This window comes from Microcaecilia unicolor, chromosome 1 (genome assembly GCF_901765095.1).
Source record: "Microcaecilia unicolor chromosome 1, aMicUni1.1, whole genome shotgun sequence".
In the NCBI taxonomy this organism is placed as follows: domain Eukaryota; kingdom Metazoa; phylum Chordata; class Amphibia; order Gymnophiona; family Siphonopidae; genus Microcaecilia; species Microcaecilia unicolor.
The window spans coordinates 612,414,472-612,433,142 of NC_044031.1; the positions used below are offsets into that span (position 1 = coordinate 612,414,472).

Here is an 18,671-nt window from a genome sequence, read left to right on the forward strand (position 1 = left end):
CTGCCTTTCCCCCCTGCCCCTCCCCATGTAGCAAGTCATGGAAACTAAAAGTAGCAGAGATTTGGATTGGGCCAGTGCTGCTAGTAGCAAATTCCTTCCCCTTTAACTCCCCCCTCCCCCTCAGCTGCAAAAGCTTGGACGCCAGCTCTCTCTCTTCCAGGACAGCAACAGTCCCGGCAACATTTCGAGCAGGCAGTGTACAGAGATAGGGGGAGGGGGAGGGGGGGAACACATCACTTTAGGTTTGGCTGGAGCCTTTCTGTGCAAGAAGGCAGCAATTCACAGGCTGCATCACACAGCTGAAGAGTGGAAGACAAATGGGACCAGGGAGGACTGGGTGGACATTTTGACTGACCCAGGTGGAATCCAACTTAAGTAAACAGGAGCCTCCCACCAAACTTGGAAGACTTGACAGGTCTGTGGGGGGGAAAAAAATCCCAGGGAATCTGTGAATAAATGCACTTGTGAACTGCATCTCAACACTGATGCCAATTGAACTGGAATAAAACGGGAGAAAGGAAGAACACCTCACCCGAAATAAGTACACAAACAAAATAAATAAATAAATAAATAAATAAATAAATAACCAAACCCATGAAAGACAGCCACTGGTATAATCAAGAACAGAGCACAGACCACTCGGAAAGTATGTCATAATATTTCCAAGTCTGTAAACAGGCCCTTAAAAGAATTAGGGTGTGGTGATCTGGCCGTTTGCCAAGAAAATGCCTCATAAGGAATTAGAGGCAGAGGTACTGACAAGTTCATTTGCTTGCAGATAACGGATCAGAAAGCATATACCGAACTGCTATAGAAAACTTTCTCGGTGGATCTAGGTTCCTTAAACTCCACAGATATCAGCTGAAAATGAGGACTTTTCTGTTGCCTCTGCTGGCTGCAGCTCTGTGTCTGCATACTGGTAAGTTAAATATATATTAAAACTATTTTTCTTTTTTTTTTTTTTTTAATGTATCTTTTGTCTTTAATTCTAATGAACCTAGCATAACCTGCCCACGTTAAAAAAGAGTCTCTCTCTATCTATCTATTTTTTTGTAATGTTTTTCAACCTTTAATGAAAGGGCTCTGTCTGCAGTCTATCCAAAACAGTGAAAGTTACTAAAGCTGGTTCGCTAGAAGGCAATGGAATTATTTCTGACAAATATAAAAACCAGCCAAGCTCAGCCATTTTTTTTTTTTAAGAGAACAACTTTTCCTAAAAATCCTTGTCGTTTTTCTAGGGGAATTTAGTCAGTGCTCTCAGATTTAAGACAAATTGGGGCTCATTTTCAAAGCACAAACTTACAAAGTTCTATAGGTTACTACTATATGGGGTGTATTTTCAAAGCAATTAGACTTACACAGCTATATAGTAACCTAGGGAACTTTGTAGGTAAGTGCTTTGAAAATATGGCCCATAGTATCCCATGTAATCCAAAGAAAGGGGGGTCCTAAGCCACCAGGAGGCATATTTTCAAAGCACTTTGGGAGGCTAAGTTCCATAGGTTTCTATGGAACTTTGGGAGGCTAAGTGCTTTGAAAATGAGCTTGAAAGTAACCCAAAAGCTTTCCAAAACAGGAAAGGAAGGGACTGGAATTCAGCTCATGCCTTTTTTTTTTTTTTTTCAGTGGTAGCTCTAGACAAGTTACATTCAGGTCCACTAGGTATTTCCCGATCCCTGGATGGTTTACAATCTCTGTACCTATGGCAGTGGAGAGTTGTGACCTACAAGATTATAAGGCGTATCTGTGGGATAAATGCATGGTATTTTCAGGTCTTTTTTTTCTGCCCACAGAAAGGCGGTATATTAGGTCCCATTCCCTTTCCTTCTGGAGTATTAAAACATACCAACTTACCCATACCATTACAATATGGTAACATATCCAGTGAATATATATGTACTCAGATTTGCTTTAATGTGCCATCTATAAATTTCATAGCATGACCTAGTCTTGGTGTTAATTACCCTTCCCATTTATTATCCAACCCATCATCCTCATATACTGCAAAGTCACTAAAAATGATCTACGTGCTTTACAAAGCAGAGTAAGGGGCAAACCAGAAAAGGACAGACAAAAAGGTTGAAGTTAACTTTATGCGTAATATGTTTTATTCATGTCTTCCCAAATGTTTTGTCCCTAAGCTATTTACTTTGGTCTTTTTCCAAACCCCCTCATCATTTTTTTTTCCTTTGTACCTTGTCTAGTTCCATTATCTTTTTTTTTTTTGAGATGGGATGATGGATACCCAGGCGTGGACTGACTATTGGGGCAATAGGGCAGTGCCCAGCAGCCTACGACAGTAGGGAACCCACTGTGCTCTAACCTTTTATCTAGTTTAACCACTTTTGATAGGTGGTTGGGGGTCCTTGAACCTCTTTGCCCAGGGGCCCAGATCACTCTATCTGCCCCTGCAGATACCTACTGGACCCAAATGTAACTCGCCTTGAGCTACAACTAAAAAAAAAAAAAAAAAAAAGGTGGGAGCCAAATCCTAAATTTTGCCCCTTCCTTCCATAGCTAACAGTACTGGGATGGAGAGACATGAAAGTAATCCACTTCTGAACTATTCTTATCTGCTTTTTTTATCACTTTTGCCACATAGTTTCAAGACTAGCACAGTGACCACCAAGCTCCTTTTTCTGGGTGGTGGCATCCAGCATCATAGATCTTATGTATCACCCTTTGCCCTTTTCCACATTATATTAATCTTCTTCCTCTTAGACACCAGTCCCCCAGACTCATCAGGATCCCAAACAACTCCTCACAATCTCTTCCTGCGGCTTAAGAACTTTGAATTTTGTGTCCTCTATGGATTTATCTTGCTCATTTTTCCCCTATCCAGATTATTTATGTGCATGTTATAAAGCACTGATTCTAGTACAGATCATTGGATCACTCTGTCCGTTACTGTTCCTCAAACTAAACATTTGTTCTCCTCTCTGGCTTCTTGTAACCAGCTCCCAATCCACAGTATAATATTGGCTCCTATCATATGACTTAAATTTTCTCAGCGGTCATGAGAGAGCAAGAATATGCTTTGATTCACAACAGGGCAATAAAATAGCCCCAGTAGGCATGAAATAGCCCGATTTGGCAACACTGGAGTTGGTTAGGAGCAGCCTAATGTAGACAGAAAAGAGGGGGGGGGGTGAAGCATATGGTGATGGACCACACCTTTCAAGCACCCTCTCACGTTCAATCACATACGCACTTCCTCCTTCATCCACCCGCATCTCCCATCACCAAGAACCCATATTCTCTCCTTACAAATCTGCTCCAAACATCCTAGAAGTTTTTTTTTTTTTTTTAAAGTAAATCCTTTCACTGCTCCACGCCCAATACAGACATACACCCTTACACTTCACTAGACATGGACTCTCCCAATAGGGCTTGTGCTGGGTTTGGACATGTATTATCGCAATGCTGTGGGTTTAAGGTTATCATTTACAGCACACCGTGTTAGGTTTGCTTTCTAATCCTCTTTCTGCCTACTGCTTATCTGGAGTGAGGTGGTTGTGGCTTCACTATTGCATCCATTTCTTGTGGGGTGGGGGGGATTTTGTAGTCGCCATTTGCCTTCTGCCTCGGGATTTCTCCCAGAAGTGACGGCCCTGATTCTTGTCCCGGTTGCTTCACGCTTCAAACTGGAGTTACTGCTGTGGCAGGGTAGAGAAGACATACATAGAAATAAAACGCAACAAAAGGTTGGGGGGGGGGGGTGAATTTCTCTGGTGAGATTAGTGTTACACCTTAAAGTGACAGATCTCTTCCTCTGGTCCTCGCCTTATTACTGTCAAATGTCATGTCCTCCACTTGATGGGGACCCAGTGGCTTTGCTCCCTTTAACTCCCGCCGATAGGGTTTAGGGATCTCCCCCCCCCCCCGATCCCTCCTAAGGTTGAACCGAACCCCACTTCCCACCCTTCTAGGTTTTGTTTACGCCCGTCTGTAAACTGCGCATCCGCATTGCTTTTGCTGGGATTCCTATGCAACTAAAGAGGGGGAAAGAACAGACGGATCCCATTTACTGCACTATGAAGGACAGCCATAAACCTGTCACAAGATCCTTAAAGAATGTGCGGTACAAGAGACAAGCAAGGCTTGGCTAGAGGCAATGCACACTGCAGGGCACGACCAGAGTTTGGCAAGAAACCCAAGTGCAAAAACAGTGCCGCAGCTGACTTAGGGTGTGGTGGGCTGAACCTCTGCCAAAAGGGTTCCGCATGTGGCGCCTGTGAAAAACAGATTGAGGTGAGGTCCTGAGCAGGATAATTTTGTTTCTGTATAACGGACACAGAAAGCACTTACTGGGTGGGTATAGAGAGCCCCCCTCCCCAAACTCGGCACGTATCAGCTGAAGATTAAAACCTTTCTGCTCTCCCTACTGGCTGCAACTTTGTTGTCATCTGGGTAAGACGCAAGAATACCAACTGTTTGTTTGAGTAGACATTTCTTTTACTCCCTTTAACCCATCGGCCGCTAAATTTCTTAAAAGCTCTTAAAATCTCCTTTTGCTGGATGAGCATCAGAGCCAGGTCTTAAGTATGTAATAATGTTAACGTAACTCTGAAGGGCTGCATTTTGCATATAGTCTTTTCTTATACTGCATTTTGCATAGCAAGACACGTTATATTTGTTTAAGGTCTTCAGTTTTTACTAAAGCATGCTAAGGTTCAGCAGGTAGAATGGTTATTACTCTATTTACTATTAACTTTTTCCTTCATGTACAATTTCTCATTCATAATAGGTTTTCTAAAGGTTAAACATCCATAGCACGGTATGTTTGAGAATTCTTACAACAAATTACTTCCTTATGCATTATGTACCCCATACTGTTTATTGGAAGCCACATTGAACTCAAACTTGTTTGGGATAATGTAACATAGTAAATGATGGCAGATAAAGACCTGTATGGTCCATCCAGTCTGCTCAACAAACTCATTTTACATGGTATGTGATACTTTATACCCAAGCTTGATTTGTCCTTGCCATTCTCAGGGCACAGACTGTAGAAGTCTGCCCAGCACTGTTCTTGTACTAAGCTCTGAAGCTAACATTGAAACCCCTTAAAATTTACACTCCAGCCCATCCATATCTATTCAGTCACGATCAGGGCGTAGACCGTAGAAGTCTACCCAGCACTGGTTTCGCTTCCCAATTACCGGCGTTTCCACCTAGTCTCCGCTAAAATTCCGTGGATCCATTCCTTCTAAACAGGATTCCTTTGTGTTTATCCCATGCACGTTTGAATTCCATTACTGTTTTCATCTCCATCACCTCTTGCGGGAGGGTCTCAAATAAAATAGCCAAAATAACCTGCAGTAACAGACAAAACAAGGGTTTCTCAGTATTTTTGTGAGGGCTGCTGTGCAGTAAAGGTGGAGCAGGTCAGTGAAACAAACTCCCACTTTTATAGCAGAACTAGTAAGAGGCCTGTTTTAGAGCAAATGAAACTGGCGCTAGCAAGGTTTTCGTCGCCAACCCCTTCGTTGTTCTGCTATTGCTCCGCCCCCAACATCATGACATTTGATGCGAGGGTGGGGCCTGGAGCTATTTGCCGCTCCGCCCTTGAGGGCGGGGCCCGGAGCGATTTTGGTGGCTTCACCACCATGAACCTTCGAACCTTTTTGAAGGAAGTCAGGGCTTGGCTTCACTGACATCAGTGTCCTCAGAACATTGAGGGTGAGTTTTATTATAGTAGATATGCAAAATATACAAAGGCATGAAGGCACTGTGTACACTAGGGATGGACAATAAAAAAAAAACCTCTCATGCCCCTTTCGTTTGGAATTTCTTTTCATTTTTAATGAATGTCCTTTAAAACATTCTCTTAAAAGAAGCTTAGTAAATAGACTCGGTGAGAGCTGGCAGCATGGTTATAGATAGGGTTACCATATGGCTCCAGAAAAAGGAGAGATTTGGTTTAAAGGACACTACAGCACTACTGAGCACTGCAATTTAAAATTAAAAATTCTTTAGCTGGGTTATATATTTTTTAGTCTGGTGGAATTGTTGGAAACTCCAGAAAAAGGACAGATTGATCCAGTTTGGGTTTTGCTTCCATTGAAAGCAATGGAAGTAAAACCCAGACTGGCTCAATGTGTTCTTTTTCTGGAGCCTGACATTTCTGTATATGGATCCCCCTTCAGGGCGTATCTAAAGCCTTCCAAAGGCAGTCTGTTGGTCCCTTACTCACGTCTACCCCGTGATCAGAGAATTACGTGCTTAAATTTACATGCAATATCTCTGATCATAGGTGCGGTAAAGCCCAGCTCTGTTCCAGCACTATTTTTAGAGCGCTGTTTGGAACAGCATGGGGCTTTTGATCATCTGCCTGTTGGTACTGGGTGCCTCTACCTGGGAAACAAAAGTTAGTGAGTGGCTTAGCCTCTTCTTCCCCCCCCCCCCTCCCCCAATTGCTGTGAACAAAGCTGGCTAACAAAGGTTTCATTGAACTGTGTACATGGGCCTTTATTTACATCTTTTATGCACTTAATGATGGTTGGCTAACCATCAATCAACAATGTGATGTTATACACTTGATTACGGTATTTTGGCATTTCTTCAACATAGACCATAGAAGTCCACTTGGAACTGTCCTTATGTTCCAACTGCTGGAGTTGCTGTAGAAGCCCAATCCAGCCTATTCGTCTTATTTACGGGACACTGACCGTAAAAGTGTCTAGCATTGTCCTCGTGTTCCAGCCACTAAAGTTGCTGTCTAAGCCCTTTCCAGCCCATCCTAAACCATATTCCCGTATTTGAGACTTGGACCATAGAAGTCCACTTGGAACTGTCCTTATGTTCCAACTGCTGGAGTTGCTGTAGAAGCCCAATCCAGCCTATTCGTCTTATTTACGGGACACTGACCGTAAAAGTGTCTAGCATTGTCCTCGTGTTCCAGCCACTAAAGTTGCTGTCTAAGCCCTTTCCAGCCCATCCTAAACCATATTCCCGTATTTGAGACTTGGACCATAGAAATCTGCCCGGTATCGACCCTAGTTCATCACAGCTGGAGTCACCATCTAAGTGTCAACTGGACACATCCACACACATGCAGTCGTTTAGGATTTTAATAACTTCCATTTTCTAATTAGAGATCCTCTGTGGTCATATGTGCTGTTAGAGCAAAGAGGAGGAGGAGATGGCACTCTAACTTGGATAAGTGAGGGGCAAGTGCAACTACACTTTCACAGGAACCCTGCAGGAATGTATTCTGTCCCCATGGAAACTCTGTTCCCCTGCAAGTCTCTACTCTGCAACCACCCAAGATTCCCCACTAGAGGGCTATCTCTGCTCTTCTCAGCACTATTCATTGATGATTACATAAGTATTGCCTTGCTGGGACATCAAGCCCAGCATCCTGTTTCCAACAGTAGCCAATCCAGGTCACAAATACCTGGCAAGATCCCAAAAAGTACAAAACATTCTATACTGCTTATCCCAGAAAAAGTGGATTTTCCCCAAGTCCACTTTAATAATGGTCTATGGACTTTTCCTTTAGGAAGCCGTCCAAAGAGAAATTTTCTCCGCTTCGTTTTAAATTCACTACTTTTTTGTAGCTTCATCGCATGCCCCCTAGTCCTAGTATTTTTGGAAAGCGTAAACAGATGCTTCACATCTACCCGTTCAACTCCACTCATTATTTTATAGACCTCTATCATATCTCCCCTCAGCCGCCTTTTCTCCAAGCTGAAGAGCCCTAGCAGCTTTAGCCTTTCCTCATAGGGAAGTCGTCCCATCTCCTTTATCGTTTTCATCGCCCTTCTCTGCACCTTTTCTAATTCCACTATATCTTTTTTTGCGATGTGGCAACCAGAATTGAATACAATATTTGAGGTGCAGTCGCACCATGGAGCGATTTAAATGTATCAGTGACGACACCTAGATCCCTTTCTTTGTCTGTGGAACCTTGCATGACGTAGCTATAATTCAGGTTTCTCTTTTCCACATGCATCACTTTGCACTTGTTCACATTAAACGTCATCTGCCATTTAGACGCCCAGTCTCATAAGGTCCTCTTGTAATTTTTCAAAATCCTCCTGCGATTTAATGACTTTGAATAATTTTGTGTAATCAGCAAATTTAATTACCTCACTAGTTAGTTCCATCTATCTGTAGGTCACTTTATGAATGTTAAAAAGCAGTGGTCCCAGTACAGATCCCCGGGGAACCCCACTAACTACCCTTCTCCATTGAGAATACTGACCATTTAATTGCACTCTCCTATCTTTTAACCAGTTTTTAATCCACAATAGAACACTACATCCTATCCCATGACTCTCCAATTTCGTCTGGAGTCTTTCATGAGGTACTTTGTCAAACGCCTTCTGAAAATCCAGATACACAATATCAATGGCTCACCTTTATCCACGTTTGTTCACCCCTTCAAAGAAATGTAATAGATTGAGGCAAGATTTCCCTTCACTAAATCCTTCTTTACTTTCTCATTAATCCATGCTTTTGAATGTGCTCTAACTTTGTTCTTTATAATAGTCGCTACTATTTTTCCCAGCACTGACGTCAGACTCGCCGGTCTATAACTGCCCAGATCTCCTATGGAACCTTTTTTAAAATCGGCATTACATAGGCCACCCTCTCATCTTCTGGTACCACGCTCGATTTTAGGGATAAATTACATGTTACTAACAATAGCTCCAAGTTCATTTTTCAGTTCTATCAGTACTCTGGGATGAATAGCAGTTCTCCTGGACTGGATTTTACTCTTCAATTTGTAGAACTGCCCCATTACATCTTCCAAGATTATAGAGAATTTATTCAGTTTCTCCGACTCGTCTGCTTTGAATTACCATTTCTGGCACCACTATCTCTCCCAAATCTTCTCCTACAGGCCATTTTATTCTGCCCTGAGTTGCTCCCAAGGGCTACTATTCTTCATGTCTTCAGGAGAGTCTCTAAGAATTTTCTACCTGCTGGAGTTTAGAGTTACTAACCCTTAACACTACCTACTAAAAGACTGTCTCCCACTTCAGCCAGAACTTATCAGATGGCTATGAACAAGGTAAAACTTTTACCCCCCCCCCCCCCCCCACCACCACCATCAGTGAATTCCCAACCATGCCACCAATCTCTCCCTCTAAACTCGTGGGAAGCGGGTTTTCCAATTCTCTTATTCTGGTTCAGATCCTATTGATCAGACGGGCAACTGGCAGTGTTTGGCAGAACCTCATTGCCACCATGGGTACTGACCTGTGGGGTACCACAAGGATCGATACTGTTCTGTTCAATATATACCTCAAGCCACTAGCCAAGCTGATAGTCAGTGGACATCCAGTACTGCATCTCTGTAGATGATGTGCAGCTGTTCATACTCACTGAACTGACTTACCCGCAGCCCTGAATAAACTGACTACCTGTCTAACATCAATTCAAGAATGAGCTAAAAAAAAACAAACTTTGCCTGAACCCAAGTAAAACAGAGCTTCTATGGGTCCCTAACACAAGTAGGGACATACCTGACATCAAAATCTTTGTTTCGGAAGTATGAACTCTCTTCCCCCCCCCCCCCCCCCCCCCAAATCCGAGCAGCTTCTATCACTTGAACAACTACTCTGCCTCAGCCCTTTATATTGAGAATGCAAGCTTTGTCTCAGTTGTGCATGCCATGATAATATCAAGACGGATTATTGTAATGCATTCTACACTGCTCTGACAGCAAAAAGCCAGCTCCAGTTGCTGTTGTAAGTGATTTTGTCATCACACCATTTTTGCATAAATTTCACTGGCTACCAGTGCAATACAGAGCCAAATTTAAAACTGATTTTCCAGACCCTTAAAGTAGAGGAGTGTGGTAGCCGTGTTAGTCCACTCTTAAGGTTATCAATAGAAATCAAACAAAATAAAACATGGAAAAGAAAATAAGATACCTTTTTTTTATTGGACATAACAATACATTTCTTGATTAGCTTTCGAAGGTTGCCCTTCTTCGTCAGATCGGAAATAAGCAAATGTGCTAGCTGACAGTGTATATAAGTGAAAACATTCAAGCATTACTATGACAGGGTGGGAGGATGGGGGTGGGTCGGAGGTATGCATGGGGACATCAAAGCAGCCTGTTAGAATATCAATGATATGCTTTGATGTCCCCATGCATACCTCCGACCCACCCCCATCCTCCCACCCTGTCAGACTGTCATAGTAATGCTTGAATGTTTTCACTTATATACACTGTCAGCTAGCACATTTGCTTATTTCCGATCTGACGAAGAAGGGCAACCTTCGAAAGCTAATCAAGAAATGTATTTAAGTTATGTCCAATAAAAAAGGTATCATCTTATTTTCTTTTCCATGTTTTATTTTGTTTGATTCAGACCCTTAAAAGAAATGGCCCAGAATACTTGAACAGGATCTCCTACACACCTTCAAGGTCACTAAGGTCCTCCCAAGGAATTTCCCTAATCACACAGTTTCCAAAGGACATCACATGATGTGATACCTGCAGGCAGGCCTTTTCTGGAGTAGCCCCCATGCACTTCCAGAAAGGCTTTGCTACATAAGGCTATCTCTGCTTCAGGAAGCCTTTAAGGGAAGAGGTAAATGACACCGGCTGCACATACTATAGCAGGACATGTTTACCCACTGTTAACCCTAGCTAAGCTAATATTGCAGCAATTTTCTTTAAACTAGTCCTTATTTTCTTACTCCTGTTATGTTTTCTGTCTATATGTTCCATCTTTGCTTACACCCCATGCTGTTTATTAAAATGTTTTGTTGTGTTGACATTGCAATGTAGCATACTGTGCCATACTTTGTAGCTTGAGTATTTTTACTGCTATAATTGTCTATTGCTTATATTAGACTTATTCTTGCTGTATACCTCCCCCTGCTTCAATCAGCTACATTACTATGCAGCTTCTACTAAGGTGGTGGCATTGGGGCGGGAGCAGAGGCTGGAACTTGAAGAGGGTAAAAGGAAGAAATATTGGGCTTTACGATAGGGAAATTCTGTGCAAAAATGCTAGAAATACTGCAGAATTTTTATTTTTTGCACAGAATTCCACCACGAGTAACCTACCTAACACTTTAGTTAATTTTTACATTTGACTTGCATCAAAATTATGGCAAACTAACCTAGTTCAAAAAAGACTAGATAAGCTAAAGATTAAAGCAGAAAATTGTCAGAGCTGCAATCCAGTGAGGTGCAAAACCATGGATGCATTTAAAGTTCATCAGGAAGTTAAATATTGTTTCATATCTAATTCGTTAGCTACTGCAACAAGCAGAAAATCAGAATACATGAGGATAACATACTGGAATGAAATTTGAGCTTCGCCCGATAATGGCGAAGGGCCTACATTGTAGACGGGAGTTCCAAAGACTATCAAGTTTCATATTAAGGGCCCTGTTTACTAAGGTGCATTAGTGTTTTTAGCGTGCCTACACTTGTGTGCTCTAACCATGTAAACACCTATAGGGATATTGTAGGCACATGGTTAATTTTCATTAAAAATGTTAATGCATATATAATGCTGCTTAGTAAACAGGGCCCTAAATATGGTCTTACATAAACAATTGTGCCTGAACCCAAGTAAAACAGAGTTTCTATGGGTCCCTAACACAAGTAGGGACATACATGACATCAAAATCTTTGGGAAGTATGAACACTTCTCCCCCCCCCCCCCCCCCCCCCCCAAATCCAAGCAACCTTCAAGAGCAGCTTTTAATGGAGGAGTGGCCTAGTGGTTAGGGTGGTGGACTTTGGTCCTGAGGAACTGAGTTCGATTCCCGGCACAGGCAGCTCCTTGTGACTCTGGGCAAGTCACTTAACCCTCCATTGCCTGCCGCATTGAGCCTGCCATGAGTGGGAAAGCGCAGGGTACAAATGTAATAACTATGTCTAAAAAAAGATGTAATGTAATGTTTACTGTATACTGAACAGACAGTTCGACTAAGTTATTACTAATGTTAGCTAGTGTAAAATTTAAACCACTTAGAACTTGTTGGTAAAGCTGGTTATAAATTCCAAATTATAAATACAGTGAAGAGGGTTAAGTACATAAGTATTGCTATACTGGGACAGACTGACGGTCCATCAAGCCCAGCGCCAATTCAGGTCACAAGTACCTGGCGAGATCCCAAAACAGTACAATATATTTTGCTGTTTATCCTAGAAATAAGCAGTGGATTCTCCCAAGTCCATTTTAATAATGGCTTATAGATTTAGCAAGCTATCCAAACCTTTTTAAACCCCGCTAAGCTAACTGCTTTTACTACATTCTATGGCAACGAATTTGAGTTGAATTACATGTTGAGTGAAGAAATATTTTCTCTTAGTTTACTGCTTTGTAGCTTCACTGCGTGCCCCCTACTCCTACTGCAATCAATTCACGTCTACTCGTTCCACTTCACTCTACTCATTTTATAGATAGTCATCGCCCCTCTGCCGTCTCTTGTCCAGGCTAAACAGCCCTAGCCGCTTTAGCCTTTCCTCATAGGGAAGTCGTCCCATCCCTTTTATCACTTTTGTCGCCCTTCTCTGTACCTTTTTCTAATTCCTTTCCTGATTCCACCATTTTTTTTTTTGGGATGCGGTGATGAGCTGCACACAATATTCAAGGTGTGCGCACACCGTGGAGTGATACAAAGGCCTGGAATAAACTTCCTGAGCCCCTACGTCTTGCCCCATCCTTGGCCACCTTTAAATCTAGACTGAAAGCCCACCTCTTTAACATTGCTTTTGACTTGTAACCACTCGCCTCCACCTACCCTCCTCCTTCCTGTACACGTTAATTGATTTGATTTGCTTACTTTATTTTTTGTCTATTAGATTATAAGCTCTTTGAGCAGGGACTGTCTTTCTTCTATGTTTGTGCAGCGCTGCGTATGCCTTGTAGCGCTATAGAAATGCGTAGTAGTAGTAGTAGTAGCAGCATTTGTCTTTTTTTTTTTTTCATTTCTTTCCTAATTGTTTTCTTAGCCTCCGCTGCACACTGAGCAGAGGGTTTCAAAGTATCAGTGATGACACCTAGATACCTTTCATGGTCAGGGACTCTTAATGTGGAACCTTGCATTATGTAGCCATAGTTCGGGTTCCTCTTTCCCACATGCATCACTTTGCACTAACATCAGAGTGGAGGAGTAGCCTAGTGGTTAGTGCAGTGGACTTTGATCCTGGGGAACTGAGTTCAGTTCCCACTGCAGCTCCTTGTGACTCTGGGCAAGTCACTTAACCCTCCATTACCCCTGGTACAAAATAAGTACCTGAATATATGTAAACCACTTTGAATGTAGTTGCAAAAACTGCAGAAAGGCGGTATATCAAGTGCCATTTAAATGCCCAGGACTATGATCACTTACATATGTTTGTGTGTGAGCAGGTAAATGTTTGTTTCATATTTACTAGTGAAAGGCCAGTTTCTGACAGAAATGAAACTGGCGCTAGCAAGGTTTTCCTCGGAGTGTGTATGTTTGAGAGAGTGTTTGTGAGATTGCGTGAAAGAGTGAATGTGCAAGTGTGTGTGTGAGAGAGAGTGAGACTTGGGTGCAAGTGTGTTGTGTGTGCCAGGGGCCCCTCCCTTCTCCTTCCCAGTTCCAGGGTGGTCCCCCTCCCCTGAGCAGGTAAATGTTTTGTTTTATATTTTATTTTTGGTCAGGAGCAGCAATAGTTGAGCTTCTTGAAATCCTAGAACAAAGGGAAATTGTTCAATTCTGTGAATTGTTGGTTAAATTTAGATTTAAAAACACTTCATTATTATAAGCAGTACTAGAGCCCCAGGACAGGAAGATGTTGCTACCTTGAAGAAAATAACTTTACCTTAATAGAGCAGCTTTAGTTCCAAACTAAACTTCTGTGTTTTCACTGCTGCTAAACAAAGCCTTTTTTAAAATGGCGCCTGCATAGTTTAATGGGCAACTAAAGCTGCTCTATTAAAGTTTATTTTCTTCAAGGTAGTGACCATCTTCCTGTCTTGGGGCTCTAATGCTATATAGTACTGCTTGTAATAAGGAACTGTTTTTTAAATTTAACCAAGAACTCGCTTTGCTATAGGATTTAAAGAAGGTTACAACAGTTTTTCCTGACAGTTTATTTATGAAACAGCAGCACTCTTGAGCATAGCTATTGCCAGATAAGTGGTCGTCTGTATAAGAATTTTTGTTTTTTCAAGGTCTAGTTTTATAAGAGCCCACTTACGTGTGTAAATCCAGCTTTTTAATTGCAAAAATGGTTTAGAAGATTATCCTTAAAATGCGTTCCCTAAAAGGGCAAAAAAGGTTTAGTGCATGAAGCAATGGTCACTTCAAGTTCTACAGGACAGTGAGAATTGCTTTTCTGGGGGCCATAGGATGGCACATACCATAGATTGACATGCACTTCTGATTTGAACCTCTGTGTGACAGGAAATTGCTGTCAGACTTTGGCAGCTCAAGAAAACAGATTTGTTATTGACACCTGTGTTTTGTTACAGCTCATGCTCTGAAATGCTACACATGTGTAGGAGCAGAAAAGAACAGTGACTGCCTTAAGGAATCAACTTGCACAGTATTGGACAAGTACTGTATGACCATGGTTGGTACAGCATCTGGTAAGTTTTACTGCATACATTCTGTAACGACCTGGGTGTAGCACACGACTGATTACTCTGTGCATACCCCTCTCTACCAACACCCAGGATGAATTATAGCTATTGGCTGAGTGAGAAATAAACTCCCATCAGACACACGTTCAACCCCTCTGCCAATAACAAGCCGCTGCCCTAAAACAGGTCACTTCACCTCCCTGTTCGCCTGATCTCTTCCTAGCTCTGCCACAGCCTCTCCATCAGATGTTGGCCAAATCGACCCGTCTTCATGGGTCCCAGTTTAGTTCATGTAGTACAAATAGACCAATTAATAATTTTGGGAAGCTTAGTTCACCCTCAGAGGTTTGGGTCTCCACTGTTGTAAAAGGAGCTATCCAACAGCTGCTTGGCTTCTTTGAGAGAGCCCAAAGTTTTTATTGGGGGAAAGGACCAAAAGATTTGGGTGCTCCCTCAAGACTTCTACCCTGAATATATTTACTGCAGCTCACAAAAGAGCACTATCTGGCTGCCTATCTTCGGTTATCTCTGGTGAGAGAGCTAATATATTTTACTTGTATTTTCATCCTGGACAAAATTGAGGGAGCTCTTTTTTTTTTCCTTCAGAGTACACACTGTTAGTGGAGTTGAACAGGTAAATTAGGAGAGTTATTTCGCCCTGTATAATACTACTAGGATTGCAGGACACACAAACCAATTTGGCCAAGATTTAAAAGTGTGTTTTTTTTTTTTTTTTTAAATTTTTGTCAGGGTATTATTAAGCCACAAAATTTGCCTGATAATGTGGCTTATGGTTAATATAGATAGCAGCTAGATGTAAATGTGGTGCCCGAAAATGTGTTTAATATAGATAGCCAAACTTTCTTACATCGAGCTGAAGTTTCTAGAGAACAGATTCATTAACACTAGCCTTATAGAAATGGGATCACCAGCTCTTGTTTCAAGGATATGAGCGCACAATTGCAGGAACCTCAAGAAGACTGACCACAGTTGGAGACAGGATTCTTGGCTTGATGCATCATTGATGTTGTCAAATATGGACCTTTTTACTTCTAGGTTACCAGTACAAGTCAATTGGGACAAACAGTGGCCTGTGTTAAATGAACTTGGTTCTCGGGGCTGTAGCAAAAGAGTGAGGTTCACCTTGTAACCTAGTCTATAGAATTGTAACACTTGTCAGATTCCTTTTGAATCTGTGAATTATTCTACATACCTCATTGAAAAAGATTGGACTGGAGATAGGGGGGGGGGGAGTCCTATTTTGAATGTTTCTCCTTGCAGTGGTGGTAAAGCATTTGCCCTGTCACATTAGAACATTATGGTACTTGTCCTTTGGAAAATGACTTCTGCTTCCCTGGGTCTGCAACTGATTTTGAACTTCCTTTCACTGAGCTACACTATGGGACCTCATTCAGAACCCGTTTAGGAGGGTTCCCTATCATAAAAATCCCCCACCTCCTGTCCAGCTTGGTAATCGCATTAAGGTCTTGAGTCAGGGACCACAGAAGTGACATATCCAACCCAGTCTAAAGAATAGGGGCTAGATGCTGTAAATGGTACTCGACAATCGGTCCTGAGAAAAATTGTTGATCGTTATTCTATAAAAGGTGCTCCAGGCTGACCGTACTGATTCCTCTGCCCAGATCTGGAGTCTAACATTTATGCCAGCTGAAACTTGGTGTAAATGCTGGTGCCCATCTCAGCCACTTGCCGTGGTCCCTCAATTTTAGTTAATGAGTGGGGCAATACAAATATCCCAGAACTATAGCCCAATGCTACAGATATACTTTTAAAAGCGCCTCACTTGCCTCCTTATTGGCCATATTTTTAGATCAACTTTTATCTTAAAAAGGTCAGTCGGACTGCAGGACCAATGTGCCAACATGGGCCATGTTTTTTACCACGAAGGCTTCATCAGGGAACAGTCCTCCGTAACAAGCGTTTTCTTCTATATGATTCCACTTTTTAAGAAGATTAAGTGGAAGAGTTTGTTATAAAGCTAATATTAAAAGTGAATTTGATATGAAAATATGGCCGATGAGGCAGGTGCTCATGTGAAGTCACCGCTGAGGATGCTTGAGACCTTTGTGCCTTAAGTATATCTGAGCATGTTGCCCATCTTATGGCATTTGGGTACACAAATGATACTATTTCTATAGCACAGCAAGCATAATTGTGCAGTGCCATGTCCCCTCTTGAGTCACACTATGGGGTTTAAGCACTAGTGCTACAGAATTAGTACACAGGTAGATGCACACGCAAATCAGAATTGCCAATTCTTCAATAATTAACATTCAGTTAAACAGCTCAATAACCCAGTTTTTGTGCTCTTGAATAATCCATACCCAAGTTTGGAGATTATATATATATATATATATATATATATATATATATATATATAGATAGATAAAATAAAAATAATCATCTGGGGGTAGATATGTAATAAGGGAGGGAAAATGTATAGATCTTCATTTAGCCTTGCTGCTGCACTGCCTATGTAGCCCTGGTCACAGCAGTGGACAGGGTGAGGTACTCGCCATCATGTGTTGCATTTTGTGCGTGCTAGAGATGCGCTCACCTCTCGCTGAACTTGAATTCTGTCTACCTATATAGATACTTATATATTTTTTATTTTTTTTCCCTCTCTGTTTAGGCAAAACTACTATCATTAAGCAATGTCTACCACTGTGTGAGCCAGGGAAAGGAGAATCGCATGGATTAAGTGGTACCATGTCCTGCTGCCAGAGCGACCTGTGCAACGTCAGTGGAGCCATGAGTGTGAGGATCAGCTTCCTAACCCTTGTCTTCTCGGTGGGTTTTGTCGGCACCCTGCTGCGAGGTGGACTCTAATATGGGAAGCAGCAGAGGGACTGATTTTATTACAGGCTTCCCTTTAATCTCTGTCTGGGTGATACATCTTACTACTAGGGGAATTCTGAACAATAAATAAAGTTTGCATACTTTGTCAAAAAGAACACAATATAATCACTCTTAAAATATTATAGAGAATGTTACTGAGATGCCAAATTAAGTGTGTATGGATTCTTTCAACCACTGTGCTTGCACATCATACAATTTTTAGCTTCAGCTCCCAGGCTTGACCCCAGACCTCTTGCTCCCTTACTTTCCATCTTCTAAGCGTGACCCTCTCATCTTTTCATTTCCCTTATGCTTCCCCTGTAGGCTACATCTCAATGCACTGTCTCTTCCCCTATCTCACAAGGCTTAATCCTGTTGCAAGATCATACTGTCAGCTCCTGTGTCTGAAAAGCCAGCTGTTAATCACTCTTTCTGGCCTATGAACTACATTCTAGGGGAAGGTTTAAAACTTTACACTGCAGGAAAATTCTGTGTTGCATGATTAGGTAGCATTCCCTGAAGCGTAAACTCTCTACCTGAGCAAAGTGTGTATTCCTCCTTAAAGGGTCTCTCTCATCTCCTTCACATATAGACACTGTCTCTGAAAATCTCTTCCTATGTTATATCAGCTGCCTGTCTCAATAATAAATATTATATCCAATACTTAGACCAAGCATTTGAATTTTTTTTGTCTATTTTATGCTTATTTGTGGTACAATATTTCTTAGTAACTTTAAAACAGTTGTAGTTAACTTTTCCACATCAACTCTGATTAAATCAGGACGTTTCACTTTCTTTTTTTTCTCTTCCATTACTGCAAATGTTCAGCTATTTAAGGCCTACAATCTTTGTGTTTATACACCTCATACTTGCCAGCATCTATTATACAGGTAAATGGCTGCTTCCTTATCTTGCCAACCTAGTGTAGATGCTATTCTGTCATACCAGCAGATGCAGACAGAGGACCACTGGTTTGCTGACATTCACCTCATAATGTAGCCTTACAAGCTCAGTAGATGGTAAGGTAAACCCAGGTGCTTTACAACGAGCTGTAGTAGCTCAGGATTGTTGCCTTTGAGAGAACAATCTGTATAAGAACATGGGTCAGACCAATGGTCCATCTAACCCAGTATCCTGCTTCCACCAGTGGCCAATCCAGCTCTCAAGTAGACTTCATGCTACCAACCCAGGGATAGCAGTGGCTTTCTCCATTGCTTTCTCAATAGCAGACTATAGGCCTTTCTTCAGGAACTTGGCCAACCCTTTTTTTTTTTA

General features: G+C 41.8%; 1 protein-coding gene across 1 annotated transcript; it reads left to right on the forward strand.

Moving 5' to 3' along the window:
* The first annotated feature begins 247 nt into the window (after window positions 1-247).
* LOC115480821 (lymphocyte antigen 6E-like) lies at window positions 248-18,065 on the forward strand. The gene is made up of 3 exons (XM_030219749.1): window positions 248-919; window positions 14,427-14,543; window positions 17,191-18,065. The coding sequence occupies exons 1-3, from the start codon at window positions 868-870 to the stop codon at window positions 17,385-17,387; spliced, it is 366 nt and encodes a 121-aa protein (XP_030075609.1). The 5' UTR covers window positions 248-867; the 3' UTR covers window positions 17,388-18,065.
* The last annotated feature ends 606 nt before the right edge of the window (window positions 18,066-18,671 follow it).

Excerpts from the sequence above, each read along its gene's own strand:
- LOC115480821 (XM_030219749.1), top strand. The coding sequence starts at position 868 with ATGAGGACTTTTCTGTTGCCTCTGCTGGCTGCAGCTCTGTGTCTGCAT. Across the intron at positions 920-14,426 it reads AGCTCTGTGTCTGCATACTG|CTCATGCTCTGAAATGCTAC; the intron begins GTAAGTTAAATA and ends GTTTTGTTACAG. Across the intron at positions 14,544-17,190 it reads CATGGTTGGTACAGCATCTG|GCAAAACTACTATCATTAAG; the intron begins GTAAGTTTTACT and ends CTCTCTGTTTAG.